The sequence below is a fragment of the Anolis sagrei genome, chromosome 3 (genome assembly GCF_037176765.1).
Source record: "Anolis sagrei isolate rAnoSag1 chromosome 3, rAnoSag1.mat, whole genome shotgun sequence".
NCBI lineage: Eukaryota > Metazoa > Chordata > Lepidosauria > Squamata > Dactyloidae > Anolis > Anolis sagrei.
In genome coordinates, this window is record NC_090023.1 from 19,209,187 (window position 1) to 19,231,827 (window position 22,641).

The 22,641-nt window shown below is 41.9% G+C and overlaps 1 protein-coding gene across 1 annotated transcript in view; it reads left to right on the top strand.

The window, feature by feature from the left end:
- DEUP1 (deuterosome assembly protein 1) overlaps positions 1-6,427 on the top strand; it is an 83,487-nt gene extending 77,060 nt beyond the window's left edge. The window contains exons 12-13 of the mRNA XM_060771112.2: positions 1,182-1,461; positions 6,030-6,427. Coding sequence (XP_060627095.2) covers positions 1,182-1,461; positions 6,030-6,203 — 454 coding nt within the window. The 3' untranslated portion in view covers positions 6,204-6,427. The remainder of the gene's footprint in view (positions 1-1,181; positions 1,462-6,029) is intronic.
- The last annotated feature ends 16,214 nt before the right edge of the window (positions 6,428-22,641 follow it).

Consider the following 22,641-nt stretch of genomic DNA (forward strand, 5'->3'; position numbering starts at 1 on the left):
CCAATCTTGACCAGGGCCACCTTCCCCTGGAAACCGATGCCCTCACTGTGGAAAAATATGCAGATCAAGAATAGGGCTCCACAGTCTCCTATGTATCCACCCCAAGACACTACACTTGGAAGACCATCATATTCAGACTACGAGAGATTGCCTAATAGGAGGGGGAGAAGAGGAGGAGGAGGAGGAGGGGAAGAAGAAGAAGAAGAAGAAGAAGAAGAAGAAGAAGAAGAAGAAGAAGAAGAACCAGCAGTAGCAGCAGCACAGACAGGATAGTGGCATATATTTTGGTTAAGGGGGAAAGAAATATTTCTGGTCTTTGCCTCCGTATACTGCAAACATACCAAGAAGTTTCTTTTCTTTCTTTACATGGAATGGTATGATGCAGCTGCTAGAAAATGCAATGCAATTCTAGACTGCATCAATAAGAATGTAGTGTCTTGATCAGGGGAAGTAATAGCATCTATCATTCTTTTCTGTTTTGACCCAACCTCGTCTAGAAAACTGTGTCCATTTTAGGATACCACAATTCAGGAAAAATATTGACAAGCTAGAACATGTCTAGAGAAGGGTGACCAAAATGATTAAAGGCTTGGAAACCAAGGTCTGAGGAATAGCCTAAGAAGCTGTGTATATTTAGCTTGGAGAAAAGAAGGCAGAGGGGAGGGGGCATGATAGTTATGCTTAAATATTGAAAAGGCTGACATATTGCAAAAGGAAGAAGCCTGTTTTCTGCTGATCCAGCAACTTATACATGAGACAATGGACTCAAACCACAGGGAAAGTGATTCTGCCTAAACATTTGGATAGTTATGCTTAAGTAAGAACTATTCAACAGTGGGAAATCCTGCCTTGAAGTGTGATGGAGCCTTCTTCCCTGATTTCTAAGCAGAGGCTGGATGATTATCTGTCAGGAGTACTTTTATTATTAATTCCTTCATGGCAGACAGACTGAATGGCCCTTGTGGTTTCTTCCAACTATGATTCTATGTATTTTTGTGTTTGGATACGAATAGTTTGGAATGTGAGTTGAGCTGTCAAAGTTGCATTTTCTTTGCCATTGGTTATAAATATTAACATTTCTCTAAAGTTAAATAGACCTTTTGTAACAGAGTGTTTATCACGTTAACAATATGTCCCTGACAAGTAGCTCCCAACCTGAAACCTTTTCTTTGATCTTTTAGGCCTGTGGAGAATGAAAATGAATGGACAGCACAGTCCGCCACTTACGAACACTGCAGAACCCAAAATCCTACCTGGCATGGCCAAGGTGATATTTTCAATGCTGAGAGTAGTTGTGCTCTGCCTCTCCAAGGACGAAGTAGAAGTCGTGAACCCATCGCCGATGGTAGATCTCCATCACCACCAAATGCATATCGAGAACACCATAGCACCTACTTTCCTAAAGAAGCTAAACCTGATATGTTACTGAAACATACCTATGTTGCAGAAGCAAGTCAGATGGTAAGGATTTTTGGTTTCTTTGTGTGGTCTGATTCTGTAAGAGGCTCTCTCTGTGTTATTTTAGGTGATATTCATTTTACATGCATAAGTCAAATAGCAATTTGCATTTAAGGCTGGGTCAACACTAGAATTAATGCAGTTTGATATAACTTTAACTGCCTTGGCTCAATGCTGTGGAATCATGGGAGCTGCAGTTTTACAAGGTCTTTAACCTTATCTGTCAAAGAGTGCTTCACCAAAGTACAATTCCTATGAGCCATGGCGGTCAAAGTGGTGTCAAACTGCATTAATTCTGTGTAGATTCACTCATTGAGCTGTTTGGTAGTTGGTAGTTGTTTGTGGGTTTTACACACTCTTTCAGGTGCCAATTAAAACATGTTTCTCTGCGCTGAGTCAGTCCATGTTAGGTTTTAAAGAAAGAAAGTCTAGGACGCGAAACAATGGCTTCAAACTACAAAGAGATTCCATCTGAACGTGAGGAAGAACTTCCTGACTGTGAGAGCCATTCAGCGGTGGAACTCTCTGCCCCGGAGTGTGGTGGAGGCTCCTTCTTTGGAAGCTTTTAAACAGAGGCTGGATGGCCATCTGTCAGGGGTGATGTGAATGCAATATTCCTGCTTCTTGGCAGGGGGTTGGACTGGATGACCCATGAGGTCTCTTCCAACTCTTTGATTCTATGATTCTATGAAAGACACAGCTGTGGCTCATGGGTAGGGTGGCATGCCAATCATCTCACATTAGACATAGGTTGAATGGCACAGATCTACGACAACAACAGCAATGTGTTGTTTATAGAGCAATAGACAATGTACCCATTCTCAGAATATTTCTTTTCCATAATGCTGAGAAGCATTTGAATATGTTCACGTCTGAACCCATGTCACCTCTTAATGTACTTCTGTAAAAGTTTTATTTCTACATTTTTACATTTCAAACAATCCAAGTAATGGAACAGCAAACAATAAATATGCTTCCCGCTCCCTTTGTAGAGTACCTCGAAGTCATTGTGTATTGTTTATTGTTTACTTAAAGCATTTTACCCCTCCTTCATCTAACAAAAGTGATCGGCCGTGAGTGACAAAGATCAGTAATAACAGAGCCTTGAGGCCTATAATTGAAAAGACACCACACAAAAGAAAAAGGATTAGGTAGGAAAAGAGGACTAATGCAGGCACTAGTTACTACTTGCCTCTTTCAGTGTTCTCAAGGCTCCATTTACAATTGTTGCCATTTCATCAAATAAAAATGAGATGTTTAGTCAGTTAGGAAATAGTATGTCTATATGCAAACTATTTTAGAAGACCTTCCTAGCAGTCCACAAATCAATTAAGTTTATTATGTGTCCTATTATTCCTGGGGATGCTGCTGGAGCATTAAGTTAGTTTCTAGAGCATAGGGTCTCCCTGCATTAACATGAAACATCTCCTCGTTGTAAAACTAGAAGTGGACTTCTGGCCACCTCCACTTTTGTTTTTCTTTTCTTTCTTTTCTTTTTTGCACATGGTTTCCTGGGTCTCAGAGCTGTTCAGCAGTGGAACTCTCTGCTCTGGAGTGTGGTGGAGGCTCCTTATAAAATCAAAGAGTTGGAAGAGACCTCATGGGCCATCCAGTCCAACCCCCTGCCAAGAAGCAGGAATATTGCATTCAAATCACCCCTGACAGATGATCATCCAGCCTTTGTTTAAAAGCCTCCAAAGAAGGCGCCTCCACCACACTCCGGGGCAGAGAGTTCCACTGCTGAATGGCTCTCACAGTCAGGAAGTTCTTCCTCATGTTCAGATGGAATCTCCTTTCTTGTAGTTTGAAGCCATTGTTCCTTGTCCTAATCTCTATGGAAGCAGAAAACAAGCTTGCTCCCTCCTCCCTGTGGCTTCCTCTCACATATTTATACATGGCTATCATATCTCCTCTCAGACTTCTCTTCTTCAGGCTAAACATGCCCAGCTCCTTAAGCTGTTCCTCATAGGGCTTGTTCTGCAGACCCTTGATCATTTTAGTCGCCCTCCTCTGGACACATTCCAGCTTGTCAATATCTCTCTTGAATTGTGGTGCCCAGAATTGTATTCCAGGTGTGGTCTAACCAAAGCGGAATAGAGGGGTAGCATTACTTCCCTAGATCTACACACTATGCTCCTATTGAGGCAGGCAAAAATCCCATTGGCTTTTTTGGAGGCTTTTAAACAGGCTGGATGGCCATCTGTCGAGGGTGCTTTGAATCCGATTTTCCTGTTTCTTGGCAGGGGGTTAAAGTGGGTGGCCCACAAGGTCTCTTCCAACCCAATCATTCTATGATTCAAGGAACAAAAAGATGACTCCAAAACCCGCTGACATTACCCAGCTTTGCTTGAATGGCTCCTCTATTCATGTGGACTATTACATGGGTCTGATAAACCTGCAAATGGGAGCTGCCCTTCAGACCGAAGATCTAGATCACTGTTTCCCAAGATATCTAGACCAATGTCCTACAAGTGTTTTGTACTTCAAATCTTATAATCCCTAATCCTTGGCCAGTAAGGCTTAATGGAATACCTGGAGACTAGAGTTTCTCCCAAAATGCAACCCTAATAAAGTTGCCAGTTCAGGATGAACCTAAGCCATGAGGTTTCCACCCTAAAATCTAACTGGGGGCTGTCAGAAAGTATTCTGCTTCAGTCACCAACCACAATTGCTCACAGTCTATCATTTAAGTATGCACAGAGAAAATACATTCCTGTTTGGAAACTAAGACAGAAATCTTAGCTGAAGAGTTTGTTCACAGATAAAAAAGGAATAAGTTGGATTGTTCCTACTCTCCTACACAGGGAGATGGGAAATGGATCTAGAACTCTTAGTAGACCATAAGCTGAACATGAATAAACAGTGTCATGATGATGCGAAAAGAGCCAATGCGATTCTGGGTTGTATCATAGGAATATAATGGTGGGATTGAAGGAAGTCATATCCTTCCCCCCCCCCCCCCCCCCCGGTTCATCTGCTTTGGTCAGACCTCATCTGGAATATTGTGTGTTATTCTAGACACCACAAATCAAGAAGGACACTAACAAACTAGAATGTGTCCTGAGAAGAAGACAAAATGATCAAAGGTTTAGAGGCCAAGACCACAAGGAACAAATAAGGGAGCAGAATATGTTTAGCTTGGAGAAAAGAAGGCTGAGAGGGGAGGACATGATAGGCATATTTAAATATATATAAAAAATGTCACATTGAGGAGGGAGCAACTTGTTTTCTGCTGTTTTGGAGAATAAATCATGGAGCAACAGATTCAAGTTGCAGGAAAAGAGAGTCACCCAAACATTAGGAAGAACCTCCTGATAGTAAGAGCTGTTCAGCAGTGGAATATGCTTCCTTGGAGTGTGGTGGGTTCCCCTTCTCTAGAAGTTTTAAAGCAGAGGCTGGATGGCCATCTCTTGGGGTGCTTTGATTGTGTGTTCCAACTCTAGGATGCTATGAGTCAATGGGATAAAAAGTAAAGGTTTCCCCTGCCATTGTCTAGTTGTGTCCAACTCAGGGGTGCTGCTCATCTCCATTTCTAAGCTGAAGAGCCAGCATTGTCTGTAGACACCTCCAAGGTCATGTGGCCAGCATGACTGCATGGAGCGCCATTACCTTCCACAGAAGCGGTACCTATTGATCTTACATTTGCATGTTTTCAAACTGCTAGGTTGGCAGAAGCTGGGCCTAACAGCAGGAGCTTACCCTGCCCCCCAGATTTAAACCACCAACCTTTTGGTCAGCAAGTTCAGCAGCTCAGTGGTTTAGTCCACTGCGCAACCAGGAGTCAATGGGATAAATAACATTTAATACAGTTGGCTCTCCATATCCATGAATTTTGTATCCATGGATTCAACCATCCACAGCTTTTACCATTTTATATAAGGGTACTGTTTTACTGCATCATTATATACAATGAGATTTGAGCTTCCACAGATTTTAATATCTAGAGGGGGTCTTGGAACCAAACCCAAGAGCTTACTTCTTTCTTCTAGCTGGAAGCAAGTAAACCCTTCCTGAAGCAATAAAACTACTAAACCTTGCAAATTGTAGCAAGCGGATGCTATAGTGAGTGAGCTGGAGATTGGAAGTCTTCTATTTGCTCTTGCCTGAAGTGAAGTCCACCAAAACTGGAGAATTTACTCCCTTGTCTCCCGCTTGGAGATGACCCACAAAGACTGGGGACAGAAACCCATCTCCTGAGATCTGACGGCCTTAGACCCAGAGCAGTGTAGCAAATGTTGTTTTCCGAACTAAAAATCACATTACCACTTCTTCAAAAAAGTAAGTTTATGAATGACACCACGCTTCCATAATTTTGAACCCAATGTACCAGCAGTTTCTTTATTAAGGGCATAATGTTATGAATTTGCCCTGTTGTTTCTTGAAAGTCAAGAGCAGCCATACTAATAAAACCTAAGGCAGACTTTGGGATGTAATTCAATTGGATGGCTAATGCTGCAGAACGGATTGCAGGCATAAATAACAGAGAAGTATGTTGTCAGTACAGTAAGTAATAAGAAAAGCACGCTAATTATACCTGCCCTAATTGTGTCGATTCTTTGTATGTCGTTCAGCCTTCCCCAGAGACCCCGCTTCCTGCAACCGTAACCGAGAAGTTCCGGCAAGAGGAAGAGAAACGTGCCAGAGACTTTGAACTGGTTTTAAACTCCCACATTGAAGAACTCCAAACGCAGTCAGAGAACACCCTAAAGAAATACGCCCGTTTCAAGCAAAACCGACACAGATGAGCCTGAAAAAAAGAAAGAAAGAAAGTTAAAATGTAGTGACACTCCCAGCGCCAATCACCAGCTACTGTTTGTATAAAAAAGAAAAAAAGATTTGCCCTTATGCAAAGACGTCTTTGTTAATGTGAGATTTTCTACGTAGTTTGGCTGAGGAATTCATTTCGACATAAATTAGGATTGCTGTGTATGAAAGAGGTCTAAAAACAAATCTGGAAATTAAATATGAAAACTTGAAAACTAAAAATGCATAGCAGATGTCCATATATCATACCCTTGTTTAACACGTGCAGTGCTCACAAACAACAACAACATCCTACAGTTGTGGATACGACAAAAAAAAGTTGAGAAAGGTCCTAGATATATGTGCGATCATTGTGGATCTACATCTATATTTCATGGAAGTTGTAGTTTGGTGAGGCACCAGCAGAGAAGGCTGAAGACCTTGTAATGCTACAACTCCCATGGTTCTAAATCATTAAAATATAGCAATTAAAGTGGTGTCAAACTGCATTAACTCTATGGTGTAGATCAGGTATGGGCAAACCCAGGCCCGGGGGTCAGATGCGGCCCCTTGGACTCTTTTCTCAGGCCCTCCTCTCTCTCACCGCCCTATCCTTCCTTCTCTCTTTTCTTCCTTCTTCCCTCTCTCCCTCCCTTCCTTACATTCCTCTTTCTCCTTCCATCCTTCCCTTCCACCCTTTTGTTCTTCCTTTCTAATCTGTTTCCTCTCTCCTTCCCTTTCTTTCTCCTTCCTTCCTTCCTTCCTTCCTTCCCTTTTGTCTTCCCTTCTCACTTTCTCCCTTCCTTTCCATCCTTCTCTTCATCCCTCCCTCCCTTCTCTTTTTCCTTCCTCCTTACCTCTTAAGGGATTTCTAGCTGGGAGAAGAGAAGGTAGAGAAGGAACATGAGAACCATCTTTCAAGATTTAAAAGGGTGTCCCATTGAGAGGAGGAGGGGGAAAACTCACTTTCCGCTGCACTAGAGACCAGGGCACAAGGGAGCAATGGGTTCAAATGGCAGGGAAAGAGATTTGACTGAACAGATTAGGAAGAACTTCCTGGAGCGTGGCATAGGCTGCCTAAGAGTGTGGTGGAGTCTCTTCCTCTGGAGGTTGTCTATTGGGAGTGCTTTGATTATGCCTTTCTGCATGTCAGGGGGTTCAACTGGATGGCCCTTGGGGGTCTCTTCCAACTCTAGCATTCTAGAATTATATATCAGGAGAAAGCAATCCGGGGTCTCATGGATGCACTTTTTCCTCTCCCATCCATCATCTCATCTTGGCCAAGGCTAACCCTTTTGGGATCCAAACATTTCCCATATTTGTCACTTTTTGCCTCCGAAAGAGAGGAGAATGGGGAGGAAGGGGCAGGGAGGAGACTTGGGGAAAACCCCTTCCTTCCTGGCCTGCCATGCAGCCCCCAGGTTATAAAGTTTGCCCGTGCCTGGTGTAGATGCACCTTTGTAATTAAAATTTTACATCAGAGTTACAAGGCATAAATCTGTGTCCACGGGGTTACATGGTGGTTGGACTGCATCAACCCTTTTGTGAGTGTGATTTTGGGGCTAGACCTGCTCTGCTTATACCTGAACCGGCTACTTTGTTTTCCTCTTCAACCCACACATCTGAAGACAGGCAGATAGTATGAAACAAGTCTGTAGTGTTTCCTCCTACAACCTATTAAAACTGTCAGGGAAGTTCCCATCACTTGGAAACATGGAAACAGAAAAGATGCCAAGTTATCTTCATCTCGCTCACACTTCAGTGCCAGTTTACCTTATCAGAACTTGGCTGGAACAATGAGTCTTTCTAAAAATCTAATTAATGTTGGCAGAACGAAACCTGCCTGCAGACCTGGAGGATGCTGTTGAAAGCTTGGAATGGTCTGATTCCTTGCCAAGCTCATGGAGGAGGGACCCTGCAATGTTGACCTACGGAGAGGCCAAAAGCCAAAAAGAGCAGGACGAGTCTGGGTCTCTTGGACCATGTCTGTACAGCTGAAATTAAGTGGATTAGCTGGGGAATGTCTACATGACATGGGTGGATTTGCAGCAGAATCACTGTTGTTGTTTAGTCATTTAGTCGCTTCCGACTCTTTGTGACCTCATGGACCAGCCCACACCAGAGCTCCCTGTTGGCCATTGCCACCCCAGCTCCTTCAATGTCAAGCCTGTCACTTCAAGGATACCATCCATCCATCTTGCCCTTGGTCGGCCCCTCTTCCTTTTTCCTTCCATTTCCCCCAGCATCATTGTCTTCTCCAAGCTTTCCTGTCTTCTCATGATGTGGCCAAAGCACTTCATCTTTGCCTCTAATATCCTTTCCTCCAGTGAGCAGTTGGAGTATGGACTGGTTGGATCTTCTTGTGGTCCAAGGCACTCTCAGAATTTTTCTCCAACACCACAGTTCAAAAGCGTCTATCTTCCTTCGCACAGCCTTCCTCATGGTCCAGCTCTCGCATCCATAGGTTACTATGGGGAATACTATTGCTTTAACTATGTGGATTTTTGTTGCTAGTGTGATGTCTCTACTCTTAACTATTTTATTGAGATCTTCCTTTGCTCAGCTTTCCTTATCTCTGTATCCAGAATCACTGTATCCAGTTGTTAAAATGCACAAATGGAGCTGAGGATTTACTCCAGAGCATTCTGGAAGACAATGGGGAGGAAGACAAAATATATCACTAGAGGGTCACTGTATCCAGTTGTTAATATGCATACATGGGACTGAGGATTTACTCCAGTGCATTCTGAAAGAAAGTGGGAGCAAGAGAAAATGTGGAAGAGGAGAAAGAGGCGGAGGGAGGAAAATGGGTAGAAGATGAGGAAAGGAGGAGGGGATTGGAGGCAGAGGAAGAAAGAGAGGGAGGAAAGGAAGAAGAGGAAGGAAAGGAAGGAAAAAGGCAGGAAAGAAGAGAAAGGAAGGAGGAGAAGGAGAGAGGTGGAGAAGGAAGAGATAGAAGGAGAGAACAAAAAGGAGGGAAGAGGAGGTGGGGAAGGTGCAAGACAACACTGAAGGCACCACTAAGCAAAACCTCTGCATGTTGCTCTGAATTCCTTGGAGGAAGAGTGATATATAACTTAAGTATAACCAATAAATATTTCCAGCCTATTCATATTGCCTCCTTCTTCACGTCTCTTTTTTCATACTGCGCATCAGCATCAGCTCCAGGTTATCAGTCTTTGCCTACCAATCTTTAGAATACTTTTTGAATAATGCAGTAACTCTTTCTGAAATGTTCATAGTTACCTTCAGGTGCCTACTGAAGGTGGGTCATGTCCCTTCCGGCGGACATCTCTCCTTGACAGTAAAAACTCTCTCCTGCGGGTGCTCATTATTTTTATCTCTCGGTTATTATTTCTATATATCACTGGCCCACAAATCATTTTCTCAAGGGAGTCGCTAAGAGCTGTCAAAAATGCAACCTATTCCAAGTTACCCGTTGCTGCTTCTGACCTTTGCTAAGGCAAAACACGACAAAACCTGAAACCACCCATCAGGCATTACTAAAAGAGAGGTACCACCTCAAGATGATTAAGATGATTTTGTTGCAAGCCCAATCTGCCCTTATTTGGGGAGAAAGGAAAATAAACAATATAGAGAGCGTAAGTGGCAATAACAACAACCACCAAACAAGACCAATTGTAAAACACAGAAAGTGTTTTACAACCTCACTCACTACAACCTCACTACCTCTGAGGATGCTTGCCATAGATGCAGGCGAAAGGTCAGGAGAAAATGCCTCTAGAACATGGCCATATAGCCCGGAAAAACCTACAACAACCCAGTGATTCCAGCCATGAAAGCCTTCGCCAATACATTAAGACAAACTTACAGATATATGGGTCCTCTTCAAAAGTTTAGTAATCGAACACAGAATTATACTGCTGGAAAGGACTGCAAGGGTCATACAAGACAACTAGACAATTGGGAGATAGCCATCCATTCATTATTTTAAAACCTCCAAAGTTTTAGCAAAATGATGCCATAACCTTTAGGAAAATGTGAATCTCCATAACCATTTTGGAAATGGGATTCATAATCTTTTTGGAAAATCACTGGTCAAGGAAAGGCATGAGCTTGTTAGAAGTCACAACCTTTTGAAAAGTGGTGGTCACACCGGCATTCATACGAGGCAACTAGGTCTCTCAGCTGTTCAACTGATGTACCTAGGTATGTCTTTGAACTGTCAGGAACAAAGACATGCCAATGCCCAAAACACATATTTCTTTAGTTGCCCCAAAACATCTACTCTCCCTTAAAATATATTTGCCTTTAAATCATGCTCTCAAGAGACAAAATAAACAGTCTTCTTTAAAAGTATCAGTATACATGAAGTTTACTCACAAAATTTCATGTATACAGCATACAGACACTGTGCTTGTGAATCCAGTTACAATAGGATTTTGTAGTAGTTTTTCTGTGTAGGTAACACAGGGCATCTTCCTTAGAAACAACAGCCCATTGTCCAATGGAGCCTTTAAGCAAACACTGAAGTCTAGATTGTATAACTGTACATACAGCTTCAGATGCAAACACACACTTCTCTACATGGCTTCTCAAACACACATCTAAAAATGGAGTCTTGGTCCTGAACATGTCCAGTCTGATCACATGGTCTGCAGCCCCTCCCACAACAAACAACTAGTAGACCTCACAACCTCTGAGGATGCTTGCCATAGATGCAGGCAAAACATCAGGAGAGAATACTTCTAGAACATAGCCATACAGCCCGAAAAACCTACAACAACCCAACTAGTGGAGACTTCAGAAAGTTGCCATTTCCAACACAAAGAAGGAGAGTTCACCACTTTGGGACACTGTCAATTCTACTCTTGGACAACTCTCACAATCAAGAAGTTCTTAGTATTGGAGATCTTTTTTCCTATAATTTTAATTCACTAATTTGTGCTCTAGTCTCTGGAAAAAGAGAAACAAGATCACTCAAATGTGTGTGTGTGCCTCCAAATCACCAATCAACTTATGGTGACCTCATGAATTTCATAGGAGGTTTTGGGGCAAGGAATGCTTAGAAGTATTTCTTCCTCTGAAATTTAGCCCACATTAATGTTTACCCATCCAAGTATTAACCAGGGTGGACTACTTACCCTCCAAGGCCAGATGGAATCTGATGCCTTTTGGATATATGAAAGGAGCTCAGTACCATAAAGGCACTAGACCTTGGCAACAAATAGGTTCTGTAGGCTATATTACAGAGGAAGGAGCTGGCAATTCTTGAGGTTGTCATTAGAATCATAGATTCAAAGAGTTGAAAGAGACCTCATGGGCCATCCAGTCTAACCCCCTGCCAAGAAGCAGGAATATTGCATTTAAATCACCCCTGATAGATCGCCATCCAGCCTCTGTTTAAAAGCTTCCAAAGAAGGAGCCTCCACCATACTCCGGGGCAGAGAGTTCCACTGCTGAACAGCTCTCACAGTCAGGAAGTTCTTCCTCATGTTCAGATGGAATCTCCTTTCTTGTAGTTTGAAGCCATTGTTCCACGTCCTAGTCTCCAGGGAAGCAGAAAATAAGCTTGCTCCCTCCTCCCTGTGACTTCCTCTCACATATTTATACATGGCTATCATATCTCCTCTCAGCCTTCTCTTCTTCAGGCTAAACATGCCCAGCTCCTTAAGCCGCTCCTCATAGGGCTTGTTCTCCAGACTCTTGATCATTTTAGTAGGCCTCCTCTGGACACGTAATCAACAGTCAATTTGAAAGTGTATACATGCAAGCATGTCACCACTCAATCTTCTCCCAACTAAACATACATGGTTCCCTAAGACATTCCTCATAGGACCTGGCTTTCAGACCTTTGACCATTCTGGTTGCCCTCCTCGTGACATGAGCTTGTCTTCTTGAAATATCGTGATGTTCTCTTTCCACTCCCTTTTCTTTCTCAGCTGCCCTTCCTTTAACGTTGGTCTCTAATGAGATTCATCTTAAATCCACCTCTTGGGTTCTTCCATAATTGACTAAAAGTGTCCCTCTGTTTCTGTGCTAGTTCTCTGAAAACTCCCAAGTGGATCACGGTTTCTTATGAAGATTTGTGGCTCGACAACGTTCAAATACTCATTCATTTTCTTTTCTTTGGATTTGTCTTTTCCTCTCCAGGGGTCTCTAATTACCTCCCAGAATCTTCCTGTGCATGCCTCTTTGATGTCCTCATTACAGAAGTTCATTTCATACAAAACAAAGCAGAGCTGAAACTTTCCCTACTGTTCACAAGGAACTTGTAGCAAAATTGTGAAGTACAAATTTTTCAAAAATACAGGGAGAAAGCCCTGGCTCAGTGGTAGAGTAGTGTTCTATATGTCGAAAATTTTCAGTCCAGTTCCTGGCCTCTACATTGGAAGATGATTTATTTATTTATCATATCAGGAGCGAACCAAGGGTGCAGTTGTAATGTATTTAAAAAGCAAACAAAAACAACAACAACAAAAACACAAAGTTTGAAAACTTGGTATTATATTAAATGTCCTTTGACCAGTAGCTGTTAACTTCGAGTGCCTTTGATGTTGCTATAAGAAGGTCCTCCATTGTGCATGTGGCAGGGCTCAGACTGCATTGTAATAGGTTGTCTGTCATTTGCTCTTCTCCACACTCAAATGTTGTGCACTTTGTGGCCCTATTTTTTAAGGTTGGCTCTGCATCTTGTGGTGCCAGAGCCCAGCCTGTTCAGCACCCTCCAAGTTGCCCCGTCTTCTGTGTGTCCAGGAGAGAGTCTCTTATTTGGTATCAGCCGTGGCTTGAGATTCCGGGTTTTAGCCTGCCACTTTTGGACTCTTGCTTGCTGAGGTGTTCCTGCAAGTACCTCTGTAGATCTTAGAAAGCTATTTCTTGATTTAATGCATTGGCATGCTGACTGATATCCAAACAGAGGATGGGCCGGAGATGTCACTACCTTGATCCTTTCATTATTGGCTGCTACTTCCCTGCAAGTGGTGCAATACCGGCTAAACAGTATAATTTCTCCAGTGGTGTAGGGCGTAGACATCCTGTGATGTGGCATGTCTCATTAAGAGCCACATCCACTGTTTTAGCATGGTGCTTCTTGTAGGTTAGAGCACGGTTCAGGGTAACTCCCCCAGGTATTTGGGTGTGCTGCAATGCTCCAGTGGGGGACATGAGAAAAGCCTCCCCACAGGATTGCAACACATCTGGGTGTCCCCTGGGTAAGGTCTTTGTAGATGGCTGATTCTCTCACACCAGAAGCAACCTGATGATGATGATGATGATGATGATAATTTGTATCACACTTTTTTTCTCATACTCCCCCCAATTATCCCAGCTTGGCATCCCATTGTTTCATCTGCTTTTAAAGTGTTTCAGTTTCTCTCTCTCATCCCCTTACCTTTCAGTCTTCAGCTTATTTCAACTGCTACAAATGCATTCAAAATGCAATCAAAATGCAAAAGTAACTTTCACTGTTAACTAAACAGGCAGCAGAGGAAAGGAGGGGGAGAAATCTTGATGGAGAGTTGCTACTAAAAATAAGCCTAAAAATATACCCTATGCTATGCCATATCATAGCCTCTGTAGTGACATGATATTGACATGGAAACACAATAATAAAAAGCAAATTAGGACCAATAATGACAAACTTAATGTAACATAGGTTTTATGATTTTTTCTTTAAAGTATTATTTATAATAATAAAGTATTATTATTATAGGGAACGTGGTGGTGCAATGGGTTACACTCTTGTGCTTCTGAACTACTGACCTGAAGGTTAGCAGTTTGAATCTGCAGAATGGGGTGAGCTCCCACTGTTAGCCCTAGCTCCTGACAAACCTGCAGTTCGAAAACATGCAAATGTTAGTAGATAAATAGGTACCACTTCGGTGGGAAAAGGTAAAGAGATTTTCCAAGCAATCTTGCCAGCCACATGACCAGGAGGTGACAACGCAGGCTCCTTGGCTTGAAAATGGAGAAGGACACTTCCCCCAGAGCCAGAGATGAGCCGGAAATGAAAGGAGAAGCCTTTGCTTTGTCTGTGTTTGTGTGTCTCATTGTATGTGATTGTAAGGCATCGAATGTTTGCCTATGTCTGCTGTAAATGCTAGAGGATTGGGACAGAATATAAATAGTCACACTGGGAATGAAGGTCCGCATAGTTAAACCAATGGTATTTCCGGAAGTAACCTATGGATGTGAGAGCTGGACCATAAAGAAGGCTGAGCAAAAGAAGATAGACGCTTTGGAACTGTGGGGATGGAGGAAAATTCAGAGTGCCTTGGACCGCCAGAAGATCCAATCAGTCCATACTCCAGGAAATAAAGTCCAATTGCTCATTAGAGGGAAGGATATTAGAGGCAAAGATGAAGTACTTTGGTCACATAATGAGAAGACAGGAAAGCTTGGAGAAGACAATGATGCTGGGGAAAATGGAAGGAAAAAGGAAGAGGGTCCGACCAAGGGCAAGATGGATGGATGGTATCCTTGAAGTGACTGGCTTGCCCTTGAAGGAGCTGGTGGTGGCCATGGCCAACAGGGAACTCTGGTGTGGGATGGTCCACGGGGTCACAAAGAGTCAGAAGCAACTGAACGAATAAGCAACAACAAACATAAAGTATATTATTATTATTAATTATTATTCTTTGTTTGTTTATTTGTTTGTTTTGCCAGTGACTTGAGAATGCCAATTGTGTGAGTTCCAGTTAACAGAGAGTCTACTGTACTTGGGTTATAACAGAGGTGGAGAACTGTGGGAGGCTAGGAGAGGTGCATTGCCTCCAAACACCCTCTAAGATGCATGTGGACATTGTTAGCCTATTTGGAAGCCTTTTTGACAACAGGAGGTGGGCAGGAATCACTTTGATGTTTGTGATGGCGTGGGTTGCGCCACCTATATGTAGAACTGTAGGTTGCAGGATTTGAACTATTGTATCATGCCTGCTTTTGTATCATGCTATTGTATCATGCCTTTTTACCCTGTAAATGTATAGTTGGATTGATTGGTTATTTATAACTGTCAATCAATGTTGTTTGCACCAGTTGAATTGCTCCTCCTGCTCAATTGTTTGACCCCACCTCTTCCTAGAGAGCAGGACAGTGTTTCCTTTTCCATCCCACCATCAAACTTTCTATCAGATGGACATGAGAGAGAGACTTGGCTCTGAAGCCCTTGATTAAGTTACCTCTCAGCACCAATTCTGAGGTTCTTACCCTTGAGACTTATGCTTCATGTTCAGATCAACCTGGATGACGTTGAGAAGTCTCAAGCACCTTCAAACCAGTTCTTTGGCACCAAAGGAAGGCTTTGTGCCTTCAAAATATAGGCCATTGGAATTGGAGTTGTGATTATTCCGATATTCACAGCCATTGAGAAAGAAGGACCTGGAAAAGCTTCTCAGCTGCAAAACTCCTTGGACCCAAGATAACCAGAGACTGTAATGTATATTTTCCTTTATCCCTTTGAAACTTCCAGCTTATTGTCTTAAAGGGATAACTCTTTGTGAACAATTAAACCTATTTTGAGTTATCTACAGTGTCTTGGTCTTTGGGAGTTCCAGTTTTCCTAAAGAAGGGCAAGAAGCAATCCCCTGGGGGGGGGGGGAGGATGTCACGTCCATGCCTCTTTCACTAAGAGTTATAGCCCCCAGGCGCAATGGCACGTTTTTTTAATTGGTGCCTCCCATTGATCCGTGATGGAAATACCCCACACTGCCCCTAGTGGGCAGTTTGGAGCATGGAACAGAAACAACCCTGGATGGCTATATGAAGCCGTCAGATTCCCTTTTGGCCACTCTTGGTCTATGGAAAGGCTACAGTACTTCCTTTACTTCCTTAGTGGGATTTATTTCTGAGTAAACATGCACAAGACTGCATTGCAAACTTTATATCAGAAGTGTTAACCTCTGGTCTCTTTGACTCATAGGATTGCATTAAAGCAAAACCAGTAGAGCTGTTCTTGGTTGGGGGATGCATATTTGAACACTGTAAACCAGCAACGAAGTGCCCCTGTAATCAACTTTAATTCGTTTGCGATTAATATATTTATGCTCCTCCAGGCTGTGGATTAATGGCTATGTTTGGGGAGCAGGAGTACATGGAGCTGCTCTGTTTTACTAACTCAGACAGGCAACCTGCCCTGACAAGCAGGTCAAGCCATGTTATTTGTGCGCCACAAAGTGCTTGAAGAAGAAACCTTGGGAGTAATTGCTTGCTAGATATGCAGGAAAAGGGATAGCTTTTGGCCACGGCAGACTTTTTCCAGAATGCTAACTGATTGAAGGTCTCTGCAACCAACTCTAAATTGGAACCAAAAGGTAGCAGCGGAAATACGTCTGTGTCTCTTTCCAGTGGCCTTTTGCAGTTGACAGATCGTGATTTTGTCAATGTTTGTTGTTTCCAAATGCCGGCTGAGGTCTTTTGGCATGGCACCCAGTGTGCCAATGACCACTGGGACCACCTGTACAGGTTTATGTCAGAGCCTTTGCAGTTCGGTTTTGAGGTTTTGATAATGGCTGAGTTTTTCCTGTTGTTTTTCGTCAATTTGGCTGTCACCTGGTATGGTGACATCAATAATCCAATCTTTTTTCTTTTCCACAATCGTGATGTCTGGTGTATTGTGTTCCAAAACCTTTGTCAGTCTGGATTCAAAAGTCCCACAGTATTTTTGCGTATTCATTCTCTACTACCTTTGCAGGTTTATGATCTCACCAGTTATTTACTACTGGCAGTGGTACTTGTGACATAAGTTCCAATTAATCATTTGGGCCACAGAGTTGTGCCTCTGTTTGTAGTCTGTCTGTGCGATTTTCTTGCAGCAGCTGAGGATATGTTCAATGAGACATGAGAGAAGCCTCCCACAAGGATGATTAAAAACATCAAATCATCCAGGTGTCCCCTGGTCAATGTCCTTGCAGACGGCCAATTCTCTCACACCAGAAGCGACTTGCAGTTTCTCAAGTCGCTCCTGACATGACAAAAAAAAATCAGCTTCCTTGCACAGTCTGCATTTTGGGTAATCAGTTGATTTTTCGATCCTAGCCTTAATTGCATTTGCTCTGATGGCTTGACCCTGGTCTGCAAGAATCAGGCCTTCTGTCTCCTTCAGGGTTCCATTCGTGAGCCATAACCAGATCTCCTCCTTATCGACTTTTCCTTCAATTTTGTCAAGGAACTGCGCATGAAATGCTTTGTTGTGCCATTATTATTATTATTATTATTATTATTATTATTATTATTATTGGGGTTGCTAATTCAGGATTGTCCCAAGCCCTGAGGTTTCTGACCTACAACCTGAGACCCATGATAGGACCCTTGGAGACATCATGAACCATTATGCATTAAATACCAACTAGGGTTGCTCACAGCTTGCCATGTAGTCACACACAGAATATATTATCCTGTTTGGAATTTAGAGTAGACTCCCAGTTAATGGGAACTAAAGCAACCAGGACTCTCAAGCAACCATTTGCTACCGGGCCCAATTTAAGGTGCTGGTGTTATCCTACAAAGCCCTAAACGGTTCCGGCCCAAAATACCTTGTGGACCGCATCTCGGCCTACGAGCCCACGAGGACCTTGAGATCGTCTGGGGAGGCCCTTCTCTCGATCCCGCCTGCCTCACAGGCACGCCTGGCGGGGACGAGAGAGGGCCTTCTCAGTGGTGGCCCCCCGGCTGTGGAACTCCCTCCCTGCTGACGTCAGACAGGCCCCCTCCCTCATGGCCTTTCGTAAAGGCCTGAAGACTTGGCTCTTCGAGCAGGCTTTCAACTAAGTGCTATGTTAATGGTATTGACAACCGGAACGAACTATGACTACGAGATTGACTATGATTCCATAATATGACGGAGCGGATGTTTTAGTGTAAGTTAGATGTTATGTATTAGTGATGTTAGTTGTTGTTCTGATTTCTTTGTAAAGTGTCTTTTTGTACTGTACACCGCCGCGAGTCGCCCTAGGGCTGAGAGCGGCGGTTAACAAATGCAAGAAATAAATAAATAAAATAAATAAATAAACCAGTTAAAAAAAATATCAAAGCTGTACATAGTAGATTGAAAGCATGGGGCAATGCTTGAGAGTCAAGGAATAACATAGCAAAGTACATGATGTTTGCATTTCTAGCCATGTTATACTTTTTTCTTGGGTCATTCCGATATTAAACCTATGAATCCTACGATTAGTAGCTTTATTTTCTCTCTTAAAGTAAGTCAGAGCAGCATTTATTCACCCTCTTTTTAAAAATAATTCACAGCAGTGCTTAAGTCATGTACTATTGAAATACTCTAATGCCAGAACTTGGATGCCAATTTCTCTAAAGTGAAACTTCTGAGTCCATTTCCCAAACACATTTGCTCCTTATCTCCACCACCCAGAAAAAAATGCTTCCCACAGTTTCGTTTTCCACAATGCTTTTTGCAAAACTCTTCAAATAACAAGGTTCAGTTGAGGAAGGCTGCTCAATCGACAAAGATCCACCTCGGAGGTCAAGTATTCTGACATTTCTGTACCGCATGCCGCTTTCGTTCTTTTTTGAGCGCTTGAACCTGTTGGCGGCTTCAAATTGCTTCAAGATTAAAAGCACAAAGAAAACGCACCCCGTTTGAAAAGAACCAGGTATTTTCCATTATTGTGAAAATAAAATACTCCTTTTTTTGCAAACCGTCTCCCCTTTTGTTTTCTGCCCACTCAGAATAAAATAAAACAAATTACAAAGGTGCCGTTCACACCTTGGCCCTCGAAGCCTCTCGAGTCAAGAAGGCAAGTCATGCCAGGAAAATTTGGTTCCTAATAAAATCAGGTCTATAAATGGATTTCTGCAAAAGGGAGGAGTGGGAGAAATCAATGTAAAAACAGCTGTATCGGATAATGAGCACCTCTGGTGGCAAGGACACATGAGGGGCTTTGGTAGAAGAAACACAGTGGGATTTTTCTGCTAACACAATTGTAATAAATCATTCCTTTCTCTTGCCATCATTTTATGCATAGTATCTGCTTGAAATCTTTTCGTTGAGATGCTTTTTTAAAGCCACAAGTTTTCTAGCGGAGTGATATGCATATATATATACTCATATAAGTTGTGTGCTGTCATGCGCTGGGCCTGTAATAATTGTCTTTTGAACAGGACGTGCACTTTGTGCCCAGCAGGAAGCCAGGGTGCCTTGATAGAGAGGCCCTAAGGATTTTCCTCTGGAAGAGTCTTTAGAGGCTTGAAAGGTTTAACAAAGTCATTTATATTATTGAACAAATTTAACAAATACTTCTTCAATCTTCAACAATCATACAAATGACTGGTGGCTTTCTTTATCTTGTCCACAAGGGACAGGCAACTAGCTTTGAGAACTGTTTCTTTTCTTTCTTTTCTTTTTAACCTCTCCCAGGCAATCTACTATCTAGGCTTTGCTGATGTGGGTCCTACTACCGGTTCCAAACTACGTCTTGGGTCCCGAGTAGACCTACCAGTCAAGGCTTGTAGATTTTCCAGCTGGAGTTCTTTAGGTCTGCAAAACTGTTTCCCCCAAATGCTGTAAGGCTGAGAAGCCGTAAGTTCCCAGCCAAAGCTTTGGGACTATTTCTCCCCGGAAGCTGTTTCCCCTGAAGCTGTAGGGAATGCTTTCCTGCAGGTGGAGCTGGTCCACGTCCTGTAACTTAATTTCCTTCTGTAAGACTGAACTAAAAATGGCTCCCTCTCCTCCCAGGGCCCTGGGAAAAGGGGCAGAACCAAAACTTAACAATGATTGATGGGTCATTGGCCCTATAATTGCAAACCTAGGGAAGTCACCTTTGCAGAATGCCTGAAACCTTGGAATGCATGCAGGCATTTAAAAGAAAGAAATGAAATTGGAGCTCCTGGTACAGTCGTACCAGCACAAGTTGTGTGTGTGTATATATATACACACATACACACACCACACATATAGGAGTCCCCGGTGGCAACGTCCTTGCAGACGGCAAATTCTCTCACACCAGAAGCGACTTGCAATTTCCCAAGTTGCTCCTGGCACGAAAATAAATAAATAAATGTGTGTGTGTGTGTTTGTCAACTTATACCCCCCCCCTCTCTCTCTATATATATATGGCATGTCACTCCACTAGAAAATTTGTGGCCCAAGCCATTATCAGATACATGTTATTTATATATAACTCCTTCCAAATAAGTAACATGTATCTGATAATGGCTTGGACCCCTGCTTGGTGGAGCAGGGGATTAAACTGCTAAGATGCTGAACTTGCTGACCGAAAGGTTGGCGGTTCAAATCTGGGGAGAAGGGTGAGCTCCTGCTGTTAGCCCCAGCTTCTGCCAACCTTGCAGTTCAAAAACATGCAAATGTGAGTAGATAAAAATGTATTGCTTTGGCGAGAAGATGACGGCATTCCATGCAGTCATGCTGGCCACATAACTTTGGAGGTGTCTATAGTCAATGCCGGCACTTTGACATAGAAATGGAGATGAGCATCAGCCAAATTTGAACACAACTAAATATCAGGATAAACTTTTACCTTTACCTATCTGATAACATTCATATCATCATACCCTTTGACCATTTTATTTTGGAAGGTGACTTTTTAAAATAGGCTCTTAGTACCACCACAGCTACGTAGATCAGTATTGGAAATATGTTAGTGTGTTTGCCTATTCAAAGCAATCAGACCAGTGTCACAGGAACTGGATTTCTTGAGAGCAAGACAAAGCAGAGCTTAGGAAAATTACTTTTTAAAGTCTATTATTACTTCCAGAGTCTTCAAGGAGAATGATCTCACAGTTATAGCCCCCAAAACACCCCCAAAACTAAGTTGATGACCATTGTAGACCTTCATGAACCACCACAACATGGAGAACACGAGGGATAGTAAGGACAGTCAAGACTCCTTCTGCCTCTGCAATGGCTGGGAGTGTGGTTGTGGGAACCTTTCCAGGGCCGACCTGGGATATGCCACGCCAAATTGTCCTGGGGATAGTGAGTCAGTGCATAGCCACCCTTTGGTAACTTCTGGAGGAAGCCCATCATAGAATCACCTGGAGGATACCAAAAATTCCTAGAGGGCATATTATGTTGGATGCAGGTAGGTGGAACCATGGATACTGCTCTCATGGGCATGAGGTTCATATTGTAGTATTTAGCTAATACCATAACTTGGAAAAGTTACCTTTCTTGACTGTCTGGAGAATTCTGAGCATTGCCATTCTGACTCAAAGTTGCATAGTTTTTAGTTTTAATGCCATCGGTTTAATTTTTTAAACTACCGTATATACTCAAATATAAGCCGTGTTTTCCAGACCTTTTTTTAGACTGAAAAAGCCTCCCTCAGCTTATACTAGAGCCAAGGTTATTTATTATTTCACCCTATTATTATTATTATTATTATTATTATTATTATTACATTTACTATTTTACTCTATTTAGTATTATAATTATTACGTTTATATTATTTTACTCCATAATTATTATTTTTATTACATTTATTATTGTACTCTATTTATTATTGTTATTATTGCATTTATTATTTTACTCTTTTTATTATTGTTACTGCATTTACATTATTTTCTCAATTATTATTATTAATTTTATTACAGTGACTATTTTACTCTATTTATTAGTATTATTACCGTAGATATATTATTATACTTTATTATTATTATTGTTATTATTACATTTATGTTACTCTATTTATTATTACATTTATTATTTTTCTCTATTATTATTTTTCTCTATTATTATTATTACATTTGTTATTTTACTCTATTCTTACTGTTATTAAATTTCCATTATTTTACTCTATTTTGATTATTATTATTAATTATTATTATTATTTACATTTATTATTTTACTCTATTATTATTGGAAGGATACGTAAGCACATTTACATTGAAGAAGAATTGGAAAGTCATAGAATTGGAAAGTCTTACCTTAAATTACAGTTTTATGTAAATATTCAAAAATATTTAACCTATTGATGCCTCAATTAACCTAACTTTATTGGTATCTATTTTTATTTTGAAATTTACTGGTAACTGCTGCATTTCTCACCCTCGGCTTATACTCGAGTCAATATGTTTTCCCAGATTTTTGTGGTAAAATTAGGTGCTTCGCCTTATATTCGGGTCGGCTTATACTCGAGTGTATACAGTATTTGTTCCAAATTATTATTATTATTATTATTAAACTTTATTTGTACCCCGCTAGCATCTCCCAAGGGATTCGATGCGGCTTACAACAGGCCGAAGCCCAGCACAACACAATACAACAATACAATACATAGCAAAATAAACAGTTAAAGCAGAAAACAAAGGCAATAACAATACAACAGGACGTTATTTAAAAAACTGAGCCGGCTGGGTGGGGTACAGGGTTAAAAGTGCTGAAAAAGTGTCGGAGGGATATAAGATTAAGATATAAGTGCGGTGTGCGTTGAGAGTGATCTTGGCTCTACTAAAGTGCTTCTGGGCTTTGGTAGTGGGGATTCCTAATCTGAGAAGGCACGTTGGAAT